A 17,458-nucleotide genomic window follows, 5' to 3' on the forward strand; every position below is an offset into this window, starting at 1 on the left:
GTGACTCCACTCGCTTGAATAAGGTCCTGACACAGCTGGCTTTATGAGCCATGGGGTGATTGCTCTCAAAGTGTAACATCCTGTCTGTACATGTGGGTTTTCGGTATACCCTGGTAGTCAGACATCCGTCCACCTGGCGCTGTACTAACACATCTAAAAACGCTAAACTGCCCTGGTGTTCCTCTTCCATGGTGAACTGGATGTCTGGGTATACCGAATTCAGGATGTTCATAAAGCCAGTCTTGTGCCGCTCCTTGATGACCGCAAACGTATCGTCCACATAGCGGGCCCAAAATTTTGGTTGGTATTGGGCCAACGCTATGTGTTCCAGTCGCTGGAGCACCACCTCTGCGATCACGCTGGAGATCGGCGACCCCATGGGAGTTCCCTTAATCTGTTCGTATGTCGTGCCCTGAAAGGTGAAATAAGTGTTAAGGCAGACCCCCATTAATTTTATAAGGTCTTCCGTGGACGATACGTTTGCGGTCATCAAGGAGCGGCACAAGACTGGCTTTATGAACATCCTGAATTCGGTATACCCAGACATCCAGTTCACCATGGAAGAGGAACACCAGGGCAGTTTAGCGTTTTTAGATGTGTTAGTACAGCGCCAGGTGGACGGATGTCTGACTACCAAGGTATACCGAAAACCCACATGTACAGACAGGATGTTACACTTTGAGAGCAATCACCCCATGGCTCATAAAGCCAGCTGTGTCAGGACCTTATTCAAGCGAGTGGAGTCGCACTGCAGCACTGCCAGAGCCAAGAGGGAGGAGAGAAATTATCTCTTCCGGGTGTGTAAACACAATGGGTACCCGGCCAAATTTATCAATCGGTTCAACAAACCATCTGGACCCCGGAGTGACCCCACACCCCAAAGACTTACATCCCAAGTAACCACACGTATTACTCTCCCCTATATCCACAACGTCTCAGAGGCCACTGCAAGGATTTTAGCACCGCACAAGATACAAGTGGCCCATAGACCCAACCAAACACTGCGGGCAGCTGTAATGCGCCCAAAGGACCCGCTCCCCAACACTGAAAGGTCGGCAGCCGTTTATAAGATCAATTGTATGGACTGCCGATCCAACTATGTTGGGGAGACAGCCAAACGGATTAAAACCAGGGTCCACGAGCATAAGTTAGCAGTAAGAAGGGGAGATCCACATTCTCAAATATGGGCACACATGGCGGAACTAGATCACACATTTAATTTCAGTGAGGTCAGCGTATTGGCTAGCGACAATACCAAGGGGGGCCGCCTACTTAAGGAGGCATGGCTCTCGGATGACAATTCTATTAACCGGCATGTGGACCTGTGCCCGGCATATATGGCTTTAAGGCTGTGGAGCACTAGTAATCAAGGACAGCACCCCCGACGTTCCAGTAATAACTCTAATGGCATTAAGGAAGATATAGATACTCGAAATGTACTAAGGAAGACATCGCGGTTGGAGGAGGGGGGAGACCCTTAGATATGGCAACCCACCTGCATATGGAAGGAAACGTGCCAGTCATGTCAGAAAGAAAAGAGAGAGCCCCCCGCTGGATCAAGGGGACCAAGTTAGGAGAGAGGAAACCGCAAGAAGGAGAAAGAACTCAAGAGATCAAGCCACCGTTCCCCCCGCTTGCGTATCCCGGAGAGCTTCGGAGGATCCGTATGACCACCGACGACGCAGGGAGGAGGAGACAAGCCGAGGAAAGATGCTACAAAGATCAAACAGATCGCGACTCTATCGCTACCCTCCCCTCCGGACCGATCACCCGCAGCAGGAGACGCGCCGGACAGCTGGGGGTAGCGACGAGCGGGGAGCCTCCGCCCCTCTCCACCCATGGCCGAATGGCCTGCCCTTCGGCTTCGGACTGCCGACGATCTATACCTACTTGTAGCGAGGAAGGACGCTGCAAAGACCAAACAGATCACGACTCTATTGCTAACCTTCCCCCCGGATCGATCACTCATAGCAGGAGACGCGCCGGACAGCTGGGGGTGGCGACGGGCGGGGAGCCTCCACCCCCCTCCACCCACGACCGAATGGCTTGCCCTTCGGCTTTGGACTGCCGACGAACTATATCTATTCGGGAGGGGCGTGTGAGATCACCTGGACGATACCTACCCCAAGAGGAAGAGCGAAGGCATGGCCCCACCGCTACCCTTTCCGGACCGCCCGAACAGGGCGCAGCGCGCACAAAGCGACTACACACAGGGACAATTGAAGAATCACTACTCCCCCCTCCACATTCGAAAGGTCCCCCCCTCCAGCCCCAGACCGTTAACGAATTACAACTACCTCGAAAGGACCCATGTGATCACTTAAATGATACCTGTATAAGAAATAAAAATACCAAAATTCAACAACAAAAAACTTGCCATAGGAAGAACAATGGAACGAAGGAGGACTGTAAAAGAAACACGAAATGCACACTGCCATCTACCCCCGAGGGAAAAGAGCTCAAACATAGAGACTGTTGCAACCATAGAGACATTTGCCCGCCCACCTCAAGATTGAGGGAGAGAAGGATGGAGGAGGATGAACGGGCGGGTGAGATGAATAGAAAGGAACAGACCAGCCGCACGCAGTTATCCTATTTAGGCCCAATGACGAGGTCGAGGAGTCGTGCGCAGACCTCACCACACCTATAAGAATGACCCGCCCACTCCCTGGCGCACTAGCCCTGAGGATGCCGGCAGGTGACGGCGAAAGCTAGGCGCTTTTTAATAAATTTTATAGTTTTATTACCCTGGTGATCATTTTATTTCCTATCATGAACACTCCCAGGGTTCACGTTTTTAATTTTCTTAAACGCGAATATGATAGAGCAGTTCTGCTCAGAGCCAGGAAGTGGGAGAAGTCTACACGACGCATATCGGCCAACTACTGCAAATTAACATTCCTCCATAGATGCATTAAGGAGAATTTAACACCAAAATCATTGAGGAGAAGACCAACGGTGGACTCCTTAGAATGCTGGCGAGCAGTACATCAATTCCAACGACGTACGCTCTATGCACTAATCAATGACCAACATAGGAGGATTCGGCACCTAAAAGCATGGATTCAAGAACACCGAGATTTCTGCAACATGGAATTGAGAAACCAGCATTTCGTGATGCTAGACCAATACATCCGGCAAACCATGACTCAGATGACTCAGCGCATGACGGAGGTGTTCCTAAAAAGAGTGACCACGTTACGTGAGTCCAGTAATAATACCTTGTCGGGAAAAGTGATACACAACCTATCTTCTAAAGTATTAAGCCAGTCACAACTCTCCCTATTACAGCGAGATACAGGCTATAATCTTACTGATGCTAGCGCGCGTGATTTCATAGCAGCGTTAGAGCCTGCTTTGCTCCGTATGGGAGCGGGAGAGGAGACCAAGAACCTAGTCAGGCAACAGGTCACAAGCCTTGTCATGAGCCACAAACGCTACCAAACACTGTCAGCAAAGGAAAAAGTGGCCCTGAGCCAGCTTAAGAAGGATGACACTATTGTCATCCTTCCAGCTGATAAGGGGAGAGCAACAGTTATCTTAGACAAAGAGGTATACGTAAGCAAAGCTCTGGAATTGCTCCAAGACAGTGCTGCTTACAGAATAATTAGCAAAGATCCCTCCACTACGCTAAAGAACCATACCAACAAACTCCTTGATGCCCTGAAACGTAATGGGAGAATGGGGGAGGACGTATTGAGGAGAGTGCGCCCTGGCGATTCAGCGCTTGCCAGGTTTTATGGTTTACCAAAAGTGCATAAACCAGACGTCCCCCTACGCCCCATTGTCGCGTTTAGGGGCACCCCCATCTACGAACTGGCTAAATGGCTGAGCACACGCATCAGCCATTTGACAGATAACAGCAACACCACAGTGAGGTCGGCAGAGGAGTTCCTTGACAAAATCAGGGCCCTGAAGGTGGAAGAAGATGAAATTATGGTCTCCTTTGATGTAGTCTCCCTATTCACTTCCATCCCGCAAGAACTTGCTATTGCGGTTTTGAGGGATCGACTGAATCAGGGAGACCAAAGATTACACCAAGACTCCCTTCGAACGGAAGACCTTATAAAATTAATGGGGGTCTGCCTTAACACTTATTTCACCTTTCAGGGCACGACATACGAACAGATTAAGGGAACTCCCATGGGGTCGCCGATCTCCAGCGTGATCGCAGAGGTGGTGCTCCAGCGACTGGAACACATAGCGTTGGCCCAATATCAACCAAAATTTTGGGCCCGCTATGTGGACGATACGTTTGCGGTCATCAAGGAGCGGCACAAGACTGGCTTTATGAACATCCTGAATTCGGTATACCCAGACATCCAGTTCACCATGGAAGAGGAACACCAGGGCAGTTTAGCGTTTTTAGATGTGTTAGTACAGCGCCAGGTGGACGGATGTCTGACTACCAGGGTATACCGAAAACCCACATGTACAGACAGGATGTTACACTTTGAGAGCAATCACCCCAGGGCTCATAAAGCCAGCTGTGTCAGGACCTTATTCAAGCGAGTGGAGTCGCACTGCAGCACTGCCAGAGCCAAGAGGGAGGAGAGAAATTATCTCTTCCGGGTGTGTAAACACAATGGGTACCCGGCCAAATTTATTAATCGGTTCAGCAAACCATCTGGACCCCGGAGTGACCCCACACCCCAAAGACTTACATCTCAAGTAACCACACGTATTACTCTCCCCTATATCCACAACGTCTCAGAGGCCACTGCAAGGATCTTAGCACCGCACAAGATACAAGTGGCCCATAGACCCAACCAAACACTGCGGGCAGCTGTAATGCGCCCAAAGGACCCGCTCCCCAACACTGAAAGGTCGGCAGCCATTTATAAGATCAATTGTATGGACTGCCGATCCAACTATGTTGGGGAGACAGCCAAACGGATTAAAACCAGTGTCCACGAGCATAAGTTAGCAGTAAGAAGGGGAGATCCACATTCTCAAATATGGGCACACATGGCGGAACTAGATCACAAATTTAATTTCAGTGAGGTCAGCGTATTGGCTAGCGACAATACCAAGGGGGGCCGCCTACTTAAGGAGGCATGGCTCTCGGATGACAATTCTATTAACCGGCATGTGGACCTGTGCCCGGCATATATGGCTTTAAGGCTGTGGAGCACTAGTAATCAAGGACAGCACCCCCGACGTTCCAATAATAACTCTAATGGCATTAAGGAAGATATAGATACTCGAAATGTGGTGACCAATACTAAGGAAGACATCGCGGTTGGAGGAGGGGGGAGACCCTTAGATATGGCAACCCACCTGCATATGGAAGGAAATGTGCCAGTCATTTCAGAAAGAAAAGAGAGAGCCCCCCGCTGGATCAAGGGGACCAAGTTAGGAGAGAGGAAACCGCAAGAAGGAGAAAGAACTCAAGAGATCAAGCCACCGTTCCCCCCGCTTGCGTATCCCGGAGAGCTTCGGAGGATCCGTATGACCACCGACGACGCAGGGAGGAGGAGACAAGCCGAGGAAAGATGCTACAAAGATCAAACAGATCGCGACTCTATCGCTACCCTCCCCTCCGGACCGATCACCCGCAGCAGGAGACGCGCCGGACAGCTGGGGGTAGCGACGAGCGGGGAGCCTCCGCCCCTCTCCACCCATGGCCGAATGGCCTGCCCTTCGGCTTCGGACTGCCGACGATCTATATCTACTTGTAGCGAGGAAGGACGCTGCAAAGACCAAACAGATCACGACTCTATTGCTAACCTTCCCCCCGGATCGATCACTCATAGCAGGAGACGCGCCGGACAGCTGGGGGTGGCGACGGGCGGGGAGCCTCCGCCCCTCTCCACCCACGACCGAGTGGCTTGCCCTTCGGCTTTGGACTGCCGACGAACTATATCTATTGGGAGGGGCGTGTGAGATCACCTGGACGATACCTACCCCAAGAGGAAGAGCGAAGGCATGGCCCCACCGCTACTCTCTCCGGACCGCCCGAACAGGGCGCAGCGCGCACAAAGCGACTACACACAGGGACAATTGAAGAATCACTACTCCCCCCTCCACATTCGAAAGGTCCCCCCCTCCAGCCCCAGACCGTTAACGAATTACAACTACCTCGAAAGGACCCATGTGATCACTTAAATGATACCTGTATAAGAAACACAAATACCAAAATTCAACAACAAAAAACTTGCCATAGGAAGAACGATGGAACGAAGGAGGACTGTAAAAGAAACACGAAATGCACACTGCCATCTACCCCCGAGGGAAAAGAGCTCAAACATAGAGACTGTTGCAACCATAGAGACATTTGCCCGCCCACCTCAAGATTGAGGGAGAGAAGGATGGAGGAGGATGAACGGGCGGTTGAGATGAATAGAAAGGAACAGACCAGCCGCACGCAGTTATCCTATTTAGGCCCGATGACGAGGTCGAGGAGTCGTGCGCAGACCTCACCACACCTATAAGAATGACTCTCCCACTCCCTGGCGCACTAGCCCTGAGGATGCCGGCAGGTGACGGCGAAAGCTAGGCGCTTTTTAATAAATTTTATAGTTTTACTACCCTGGTGATCATTTTATTTCCTATCATGAAACACCCCAGGTTCACGTTTTAATTTTCTTAACCCATATATATTATATATATATATATATTATTATATATATATATATATAGGTCTTTGGGTTTGCTCGGTTTTCTCCCGCTAAAATTGGAAGTGGTCCTTGGCGGCGTTTCGAACGAAGTCCCATTCGTCATCTTCGGCTGTTGTTTTCAGCTTTCGGCTTCAGCAGCAATGGTGATTGTCTTAGCTGTTTCTTCCTTTTAACTGCCAGTGGGTATGAACTATTGGTGGGAGCTTGCTAGTGTGGGCTGATTGGGTGGCGTGTGTTTCTTATTGGTTAGGGCATGGCTGTGCTCTGATTGGCTGGGGGGTTGGCTGTGCTCTGATTGGCTGGGGGGTTGGCTGTGCTCTGATTGGCTGGGGGAGTGTTCTGTTTGGTTGTGCTCAAGTTAGTCTGAGTTGCAGAGGGGTTTAAGATTTTGGGCTGCCTTGCTATTTTTTGGCTTCGCGTTTGTGGTCGTGCCTCATTTTCATGGAGGGTGTCAGTTTGCTTCAGGTATGGATTGGAGGGCTTTAAAGTGGCTAATGATGCAGCTCTGGTCTGGCTTCTGGTTTGTGGTCGTGCCTCATCATCGGTGTGGCTTTGGGTTTGCGTTTTGCGTGGATGTGTGGTGGTGACATCCTGTGTGGTTTTTGTGAGTGTGGGTCTGGTATCATTTTTTGTATTAGGGAGTCGTTTGTCAATAAGGGCGGGTTTCCAAATTGCTGGTAGGCGGGATGTATCATCTCGCTTGTTCATGCTGTGTGGGCTTTTTTTCTATCTCGAATGGCTTCTCTGAATTTTCTGTTTTTATTAAAATGTTCACTTTTGGCAATGGTTCTGGTATTTTTAAAGTCACTTTCTTTTGACTTTAAATTGACTTTAAAATACCAGTGACCATTGCCAAAAGTGAACATTTTAATAACAGAATAATCAGAGAAGCCACGAGATAGAAAAACGCCCACCCAGCTAACAAGCGAGATGATACTCCCGCCTGACCATCCATTTGGATACCCGCCCTTATTGAAAAACGACTCCCTAACACAAAAAATGACACCAGACCCACACTCACAAAAACCACACAGGATGTCACAACCACACATCCACGCAAAAAGCAAACCCAAAGCACACTGATGATGAGGCACGACCATAAACCATAAGCCAGACCACAGCTGCATCATTAGCCACTTTAAACCCCTCCAATCCATACATGAAGCAAACTGACACCCTCCATGAAGATGAAGCACGACCACGAACGCAAAGCCAAAAAATAGCAAGGCAGCCCAAAATCTTAACCCCCCCTGCAACTCAGACTAACCTGAGCACAACCAAACAGAACACTCCCCCAGCCAATCAGAGCACAGCCAACCCCCAGCCAATCAGAGCACAGCCAACCCCCCAGCCAATCAGAGCACAGCCAAGCCCCTAACCAATCAGAACCCACCTCCACCCAATCAGAACACAGCCAAGCTCCCACCCAATCAGTTCATACCTCCACTGGCAGTTAAAAGGAAGAAACAGCCAAGACCACAGCCAAGACCACACACTGCTGCTCGAGGCACGAAGCTGAAAGCACCAGCCTGAAGATGACGAATGGGACTTCGTCGAAACGTCGCCAAGACACTCCAATTTTACGCGGGGGGGGAGAAAAACCCATCAACCAAAGACCTACTACAATACCCGCGCAAACCTCAGAAACCAAATAATATATTATATATATATATATGTATTATATATATATATATATATATATATATATATATATATTTATGAGACTTATATACCGCTTTAAGTGCAAGCACTCTCTAAGCGGTGTACACCAGTAAGCAATGTATGTATATATTTACATTGCCCCTAACAATCTGGGTCCTCATTTTACCTACCCCGGAAGGATGGAAGGCTGAGTCAACCTTGAGCCGGTGAGATTTGAACTGCTGACCTGCTGAACACAGTCAGCTAAAGTGGCCTGCAGTACTGCACTCTAACTGCTGCACCACCTCGGCTCCAATATATATATATATTGGAAAATTTGCATAAAGGACAAGGATTCCTAATATATCTGGGAACTTACAATATAGAACTTCACTGGTGTAAAGGAATAAAAATATGGCAGTAATATGTTGTTACTTGTGCCAATATAGCTAAGTTAAGTTTGTGGATATTTAGATGTATAACTTTTTCTAACACCCTCTTTGCACTTAAAAGTGTTCACCAGTGTTTATTATAATGGTTTCCATTCTCTCTCAGGTTGGCAGGAGTGGATATCTTTCTAAAGCTTTCCCCAAGTCCCTCTGGCTGAGAAGACATTCTCTCACTAGTTTACTGTTTCTTTGGTCTTCTTTGGACCCCAGCCAAAAATACTATAGGAGTCTTACGTGAGCTTTCCTGTAACCAAGATGCCTTCAATAGTTCAAGTCGCCTAGAATCCATTGTGGTTCCTAATCTGTCATTTATTCTTCTTCTCCAAAACTTTCTCTTCAAGTACAGCCACCCTGATTGTTTCATGTAACAATATTTCTGCTTTTTAGAAAGTTTGTTATCTGCTTTCCCGCACACACTTTATTCATGAACTTGCTTGTCTGAAGCTCATGTGACATGACAGCAGACAGCGCTTAGCTGCTATATACTGCTACACAGACCATTCATGACTGTCCCCAAAGATTTCTGGTCCAACTATGTTTCTTACTGGTATATCATTCAAAGCTGCAAAGTAGCCAACTAGTCCCTATAATTTCTTTTCTTAACTTGAATTGCTCTTCCCTCGTTTTTGTCAATTGTTTTGATTAAGTTCATTCAAGAATTCCCATTTAGAGAGAGAGACTAAACCAAAGTAGAGGTTTAGGAGCCCCATCTCTGTCACTTGCTTATCATTTTTTCCTCCCAGGAGGTCTATCTTTTATCTTATTATTACTACTGTCATAATCCCAATCCAATTTTTGTAGCTTTTAGGTTTTCTTGCACCCCTAAGAGCTTTTCTGCTTATCCTGATTTTCTTCAGCAGATATTAGAACCTGTTTAATTAATTAGTGCCTTAGTTTTATTTTCTTAATGCAAATACCAGGCAATTAGGAATTTCATTTGCCTATAGTACATCTGATAAATTAAAATAAATAATCATTACCACATATGTTTTAAGATTTCCCTTTTAATTAAAAGAAATGTTTGATAATATACTATATGGAATCATTGGCATTACTAAGAAAATAGATTTCATCATTTATATTAAACTATATAATGAAAAAATAAATCTATCTTCTTGCTGGTCACAGCATTGCATAAATAAAATTAGTATGAAAAGTATTTCCTCGACATGAGTACAATGGCAGTTCTTCAACAGCTAGAAACATAAAACTGTATTCAGACATGGTATAAAGGCATATCACTGAAAAAAGTAAACTGCAAAAGAAAGAACAAAATTGGTAAAAGAAGAAATAATTATGATATACACTGCAAATTGTATACAAAACAGTGAATGGTTTTCAAATGTATCCTTGTAATGTTTTTCTAATCATTTATGGAAACAACAATCATACTTATCATGGAAGGAATAATGAAGTCTTCAGCAATCTATTTGATAGGTTCAAACTTCTTGAGTATTCACAGACTTAATCTACCATAAAGGCAACTCAGTGGTTACTTTGTTCTCTAATCTGTTTAATCATGATTTCAAGGATGAGAAATAAAAATGGATTGTGTGATCAAAACTACTTTGTACTGTGAGCTTTTGAAAACGTCTTCAGTTTCAGAATGCCATGAGCCAGTTGATATCCTAGAAACATAATATGCCCACTCAAAATACTGGCACATCAAAAATCACACCCATGTTCCATTTTCATTAATTCTCCATATCTCAACCTCTGCTGTGGTCCATACTCATTGATGCCAACTTTCCACAGAATACTATTTATATTTATGTAAGCCTATAAATACATGCAAATACTGTAAATACCTCTCCTCATTCCTTATTCTATTGGAAACTGTTGCTTTTTTAAAAAAAATCAAAGTCAAACCACAGTACAATCCAAGGTATCAATATCCTTCTTCAAGTTATTATGATATATTAAAAAATCCTCAACTTCTTATCAAATGGACCAGAATAATATGATTTTCTATATTAATCTAGAAATGATCCCTAAGAACATTTTTAACTTTTAAAAAATGTTATCATTCAATAATGAAAATCAACTATAGAATTATTCAGTTTACAGGGAAAAGAAGGTTGATTATATAAAAATAGTTTATAGTTCTAGCAGACTACCATATACTTTTGCTACAAATCACAATTGGCCCTATTTGTATTAGAAAATCATTACAGAGTTCTAAAGTGTCAAATTGAGCAATCATAATCACTCATGGCTAGGCACAAACAGATAGTTTATTGTTGATCACTTGTATTACAAGAATCTTGCCAATTTCCCCTGGACCGCGTCCGGAGCGAGAAGATAGGAAGAAGGGGAAAAGCAAGTAGGAAGGTTGAGGAGAAGGAGGAGAGGGGGAGAGTGAGGAGGAAGAAGAGGGAAAGTAGATTAGAGGGTGGATGCGGTTTGGGGGGAAATGGGTGAGCAATACCGAAAGTTGTGTGTATCAATTTGCTTTATTTTTTTATCTGAAGTATTTTTATGAATGTAATGCGTTGTAAAATTGAAAATAATTTTTTTTTACCAAAAAAATGTAGATCTAAGAATTTGATCTCAAATCCCCAAATGGACCCTAAATTGGAATGTATCTTTTGCCATCCTGACCCCTCAATCAGTGGTTCCATCACAAAAGAGACATTGTTTCCTTTCTGAAGATAAGCATAAAAATCTCTGGATTTTTTTAAATAGAAATTAAAAAGATATTGTAGCACCACATAGTAAAGAAAAAGATTAACTTTCTTGAAGAAATATTTTTCATCCACCTTCTCCAACTAGATTTTCCTCAAAAGATATGTTCTTTCTGTCTCAATTAATAAATTGAGAACAAAAAAATATGTTCTCTCTGTCTCAGTGAATTCCTGGGAAATCTGAACTTCAATCAGAGATGGCTTTTCTCAGGTTTTTCCACGATGCTCTTTGAATTTGCCCTTTAAAAAGTCTAAAAAATTTCTATCATCAGAATGGAAGGATTCCATTCTGTGTATGTTTATGTGACAAAAATTCATGACTCTTCATGGAGGTGGGAATTCTAAGTTTTCATTCTGTCCAAAGGGTTACTTATTGGGAAATATTTGATTCTGTTAGCTGACAATTATATTCACAACAGTAATATTTTTGGAATGTGAGATCAATTCCTATTTTCCAGATAGAGTTGGCAAATTTGACATGATCCCTGAAACAAATAGTTAGTCCTTAAATTCTTCTGTACCAAGCTAGGCTTTAGGTTTAACTTCTACTACAGGGCTTTTCAACCTTTTCACCCATTGTACCATTTTTAGGGTATGGCAGTATCCGAGTACCACCAGTCACCTAGCAAGGTGTCAAAAGCTTGATGACCCAAAAAAAAAAGGTAGTCCTCGACTTACAACAGTTCGCTTAGTGACTGTTCGAAGTTACAATGGCACTGAAAAAAGTGCCCCCCCAAGCCACAGCCGAGCAAGACACCTGCCTGCCCGCCTGGTGGCGCTCTTCCTCCTGTCCGAGGTTTTCATTGTTGTGAGCATTTCTGTTGAGGATTGGCAGTGGGAGTGCGGTGGGGGGTGTTTGGTTTTTATTCCCCCCATCTGCTGGGTGGTTGCAGAGGTTTTGGTCACTTCACATGACCCTGGGACACTGTGACCATCATAAATATGAATCAGTTGCCAAGCATCACAAGACTCTGGAGATGCTGCAACATTCCAGCTGATTGGCGCTTCTTCTGGGCTCAGCAGAAGCACCAGGATCAGTGCTGAGCTCCAGCTGGAGCCTAGTGCTGATCCTGGTGCTTCCGCTGAGCCCTGACAGCCCTGCAGCTCCAACCATCTCTCGCTCAGGCTTATGCGGTGCTGCCACCGGTTCAGTTCATTCCCCTCCCCCACTACTTTTCTAGGATGGTTGCATACCACCTGCCAGGTGCCAATGTACCACAGATGGTACCCGTACCACTGGTTGAAAAGCCCTGTTCTAGTACACCACGAAAACTCCACTGTGGGGGAGGGGATACAAGAGCAATAACCAAAGTTGCTATATTGAATCACTATATTACTATGAAACCACCAATACATTCATCTTAATGACAAATTTTGCTTGTTGGTTTATTTATTTATTCAGTTTGGAAGCTGCCTGGCTCTGTAGCAAATCTGAGCAGTTTATAGGTAACAAATTAAAACAAAACAAAACATATTAAGAAGAAAAAGAAGACAGATGATCAGAAATCCTAAACCAAAAAGCCAATTGTCCAATAACAAACCAAAGGGACTCAACCCCCATACTAGCTCAGGGCCTGAGAAAACAGCCATGTTTTAAACAATATACAAAAGGTGAGAAAGGTGAAAGCAGTACAGATCTCCAGGTAGACATGAATTTAAGCATGGCTCTTACATTTTGTAACATGCTACTGCCTAATTAAGAGATATGGAGCATGCCCCCTTGAGTTGATAAGACCAGGCAGGCGGAAATATATGGAGAAATATAATGAGGCCCTATGCCATGCACATTTTAGGTGATAACCAGCACTTGGAACTTCACCCAGAACCCAAATGGCAACCAGTGCACCTGGAAAAACAGTGAGGAAACACGCTCAAACCACAACATACCCATCACTGCCTGTGCTGCTGCATTCAAGATAGCTGTAGTTTGCTAATGGTTTTCAAGAGCAACCCCGCTTAAAGAATGGATCTATCCATCAGATTTCCATAATCCAATTCACAGTAACCAATACATGAGTGATTCTCAAAAGATCTTCCCAGTCCAGTCACTTGTGTAAAGGCCCACATGGCCACAATTGCCGTTTGTTCTTCAAATATTAGCTGGGATTCCAAGAAAACCTCTAACTGTACACCAGCCTTGCATAGGAAACTACAACCCCCATAAACACTAAACTAAAGATAGAAGGACCCGAGAACCAGAGGGGGTGAAACAAAGAAAACAATTTTTGATGCAGGTTTTGTATTATTGGTAGCTCTAGGTCATGGGTAGGCAACCTTGGCTAGCATGGCTGGCTCAGGAATTCTGGGAGTTGAAGTCCACAAGTCATAAAAGAGCCAAGGATGCCTACCCCTGCTCTAGATAAAGCTAGACATACCAAGTGCTTATTTCAGTAAAGAACAGATTTCTATCTTTTTGCTACTTTACTTACTGAATCTTGCTACACCATAAGAGCCATGGTGGTGCAGTGGTTAGAATGCTGTATTTGCAGGCTAATTCTGCTGACTGCCAGGGGTCCTCACCGGCTCAAGGTTGACTCAGCATTCCATCCTTCCAAGGTCGGTAAAATGAGGACCCAGATTGTTGGGGGCAATATGCTGACTCTGTAAATGGCTTAGAGAGGGCTGTAAAGCACTGTGAAGTGGCATATAAGTCTAACTGCTATTGCTTTTACATCATGGATCTAGCCATCAGATTGACTTGTTCTGTAATATTAATCAAATATAGTGCTATTTGACAGAGCTATTGTGAGTCAGAAAATTAAGGGTCTACAATTTTTTCCAACTATGCCATCCAAATAATCAGTTTAATTATAAAAGATGACAGTGGATAAGTATAGTTTCAAAGTGTATTTATATTTATGCAAAAAAATTTTCTATGCAAAAGATTTTGCAGAATTTCAGCATTTAACATTGAGTTGGCCACTGTCTACTGTTTGACTTTTTTGCTGTTTTTGAAAAAAACAACAATACAAGCTTGTTACATTCTTTTACACAACATAAAAGGGATATTCTAAAAAAATGTTGTTTTTGAGTTGTGTGTTCTCATCAGGTACTTCACTGAGAAAACAGAAAGTAAATGAGATTCTATCCAGATTAGCGTTCTTAATGGCATGTGAAAGCAAGTAAACAAGTAATTCCATTTCAATAAAGCATACCTCTGCAATGCAGCAGCAAAGAGAAAACAAAAAGATATCCAATCTGATTTGATTGGTGCGCTTATGGATTCAGAGGCCTTAATCTTCAAAAGCCAAGAATACAGACAGGTGCATTTTGATATTTCTTTAATGGGTAACTGTATGAATTTTTTCAAAGCGGATGGGAAGTCACCCCCTTCTCTCAGGCAAATACAGTGAAGATATTCTTCAAGTTCTTATTGATTCTTATTAGTTCAGTTTTTAATACAGAATGTCTATGAAGTTCATACTAATCATGAATTAAGTTTTATTTCTAATTTCCTTCTCAAAGAAACCAATGATTCTCTCACCATTCAGATTAGCAAAAGCTAGATGGATCAACATTCAATTTTTATTCAACTTTTATGATGAAACAAATACTTCCAATTGAGCTGATTAGGTCTATTGATTAAAATACTGGACCAGAAGCATGTAAGCGTGCTTTCTAGTCCTATTTTAGCCATGGAAGTTAACTGGACTAATCACTCCTCTTAGCCTTAGGAAGAAGGCAAATCATTTCTAAAAATATTGCCTAGAAATCTACAAGGACATTTCCATGTTCTTGCCAGGTGTCCTGCCTAGTTCAAAAACAAAACTAAACAATTCAAAACATAATATGTACTGGTGCAGAATAAGTTGTATGGCATATTTATCAGGATAAAAATTTGGGGGGGGGTTATTTCAAATTAGCTGATAAGAATAGAAAAGAAGGACTGATCCCAAAATGGAAAAGACTAGATAGTCCAGCTGAAAGAGGATGCCTTGAAAATGAGCTGCTATTTGGAAAGAACTGCTTTACTACTAAATTTAATCTTTTTTATAATATCTCTTTTCTTAATTTTGCCACCCACTCTATTTTGGTCCTCCCTCCTTTCTTTGTTGGTATTTCTAGTAGAAAGAGGAAAGCTCTGTGGATGCTTATGTGTGCATACTTGTTTCTTTGTAGGAAGAGTAGTATGAGCAAGAGAGACTGGTGGTATATAGAGATATAGGATAATGTGCCAGTATGTTGCATGTATTTCCAAGTTAATGAGATATAGACAATAGTCTATAGTCTAGCAAGTTTGCTAGAGCCTAGCATGACAGAACAGCACAAGCATGCTTGGAATAAAACTGGGTTTTGCCAGATTAACCTGTTCCATACTATGAAGTTTTATTTTGTATTGGTGTTTCACTGCTATAAAGATGAAATGTTCTCTCGTTGCAGCTATGTTGAAAACTGGAGCTGGTCCAGAAATCAAAAGCAAGATTTTTGGAGGTTGCTTGCAGCCAGGAGTACAATACACTAGTACTGCAAGACCAGTACTGCTTGCCAATTTGTGTATATGGTTAGTTCTGGGTGGAGAGCCAGAACTAACCATATACCATTGTCTATATCGCAACAATAGCAGAGGCATAATCAATAAGGATACAGAAAAGGTCTTCTCAGCACCTTAATCTAGCCTGTAGAATTAGTAGATGTACTTTCTGTCAATGAACATATATCAGGAAGCAAGGGAGATAAGACTGTCAACAATTAGAGTCCATTATTGTTAGTATTGGTGAATGTTTTCTGCAATATATAGCAGGCAGTTCATTTTGCATCTGGAGACCATGCTTTTAATAACCATTTTTTTACTGAAATTTGCAATGATGCTGTCTGCCTCTTCACTTTTGTAAAAGAGTGCTTTTAAAAAGTTTATAGAGGTGAAGATAATTCACCCATTTTTTTTCAACTGAAGAACATAAAATTGAACTGTTAAATTTCAATGGTCCAATCTTGCAGAACTCTATAGGTCAGACATGTCAAACACAAGGCCCGGGGGCTGGATGCGGCCCGCGAAGTGGTTTCATGTGGCCCACGAAGCCCTCCTGGAAACAGTGAGGGAACAGCCCCCTCTGCCTTGGCCCTGGCCCAGGCCAGCTGGGAGCCAATGTACAATTTTGTGGTGACCATCTATGCTAAAACACATTCAGTCTTAGCTCCATAACCCCCCCCCCCGCATGGCCTGAGAGGATTCTCCAGTGGACCATGCCTTGGCACTTGCCCTGGTCCCACCTCCTTCTGCCAGAGACCCTCAGATCTATCCCACTCTTGCCCAGGCCCCCACAGGCACCCTTGACGCGAATGATGTAGAGCTGACCACACCCACCCAGTAGGCCACACCCACTCTATCTACACCCACCTAGTAGGCCGCACCCACCCTGGCCACATCCACCTGGCCCCCTGAGGGCAACCGCAATGCTGATGCGGCCCTCAATGAAATTGAGTTTGACACCCCTGCTATAGGTTATAAACAAAAAGGGGAAAGAACTATATGTAGCTCACTGGCTATAGATTACACAAAATAAAAAACTTAGCTACCCTTTCACTTCTCCAAGTATGGTTGATACCAAGTGATGATCTTAATGTATAGAAGAAAAGGTTTCAGGTATGTTAACAGTGGTCCAAACTGCATGTTAATTATACATGTCCCATATTTATAATAAAACTGTATAGATCAATGTTTCTCAACCTTGGAAACTTCTAAGACGGGTGGATTGCAATTCCTACAATTCTCTTGCCAGCACTGATATAGATAAAACATGTATATTTACCTTAATTCCAGGTAACCCAGGAAGTCCAGGAAGTCCAGGTTCACCCTACCAAATTAAATTATATTGTATTATAATAGAATATTACAATATTTTAATAGTAGGAAAATATTTCACAAATCAAAATATGTTCAGTATGTTGCCGCTACTTCTTACTTTATATCTGCTACTTAAAATACCTTCCCATTTAATACAGTGGGACAAAGTTTCAGTTTATTGGAAAGGACAGTATCATTTTTTATATACTACATGTCTGACAAATCAGATTTCAAATACATCTAGGAAACCAAAATTATTTATTTGAACACATTACCTTT

At 43.6% G+C, this 17,458-nt stretch overlaps 1 protein-coding gene across 1 annotated transcript in view; it reads right to left on the reverse strand.

Annotated features, from left to right (window-relative positions):
• The window catches only part of LOC120298204 (collagen alpha-1(XXV) chain-like), a gene marked incomplete at its 5' end in the record, with an annotated part of 41,965 nt that extends 24,776 nt beyond the window's left edge, over nucleotides 1-17,189 (reverse strand). Inside the window, one exon of the mRNA XM_039321671.1 lies at nucleotides 17,145-17,189. Within this exon, the coding sequence (XP_039177605.1) occupies nucleotides 17,145-17,189 (45 nt within the window). The remainder of the gene's footprint in view (nucleotides 1-17,144) is intronic.
• Nucleotides 17,190-17,458: the final 269 nt, after the last annotated feature.

Source organism: Crotalus tigris, unplaced genomic scaffold, assembly GCF_016545835.1.
Source record: "Crotalus tigris isolate CLP2741 ecotype Arizona unplaced genomic scaffold, ASM1654583v1 scf7180000023778.42327, whole genome shotgun sequence".
In the NCBI taxonomy this organism is placed as follows: domain Eukaryota; kingdom Metazoa; phylum Chordata; class Lepidosauria; order Squamata; family Viperidae; genus Crotalus; species Crotalus tigris.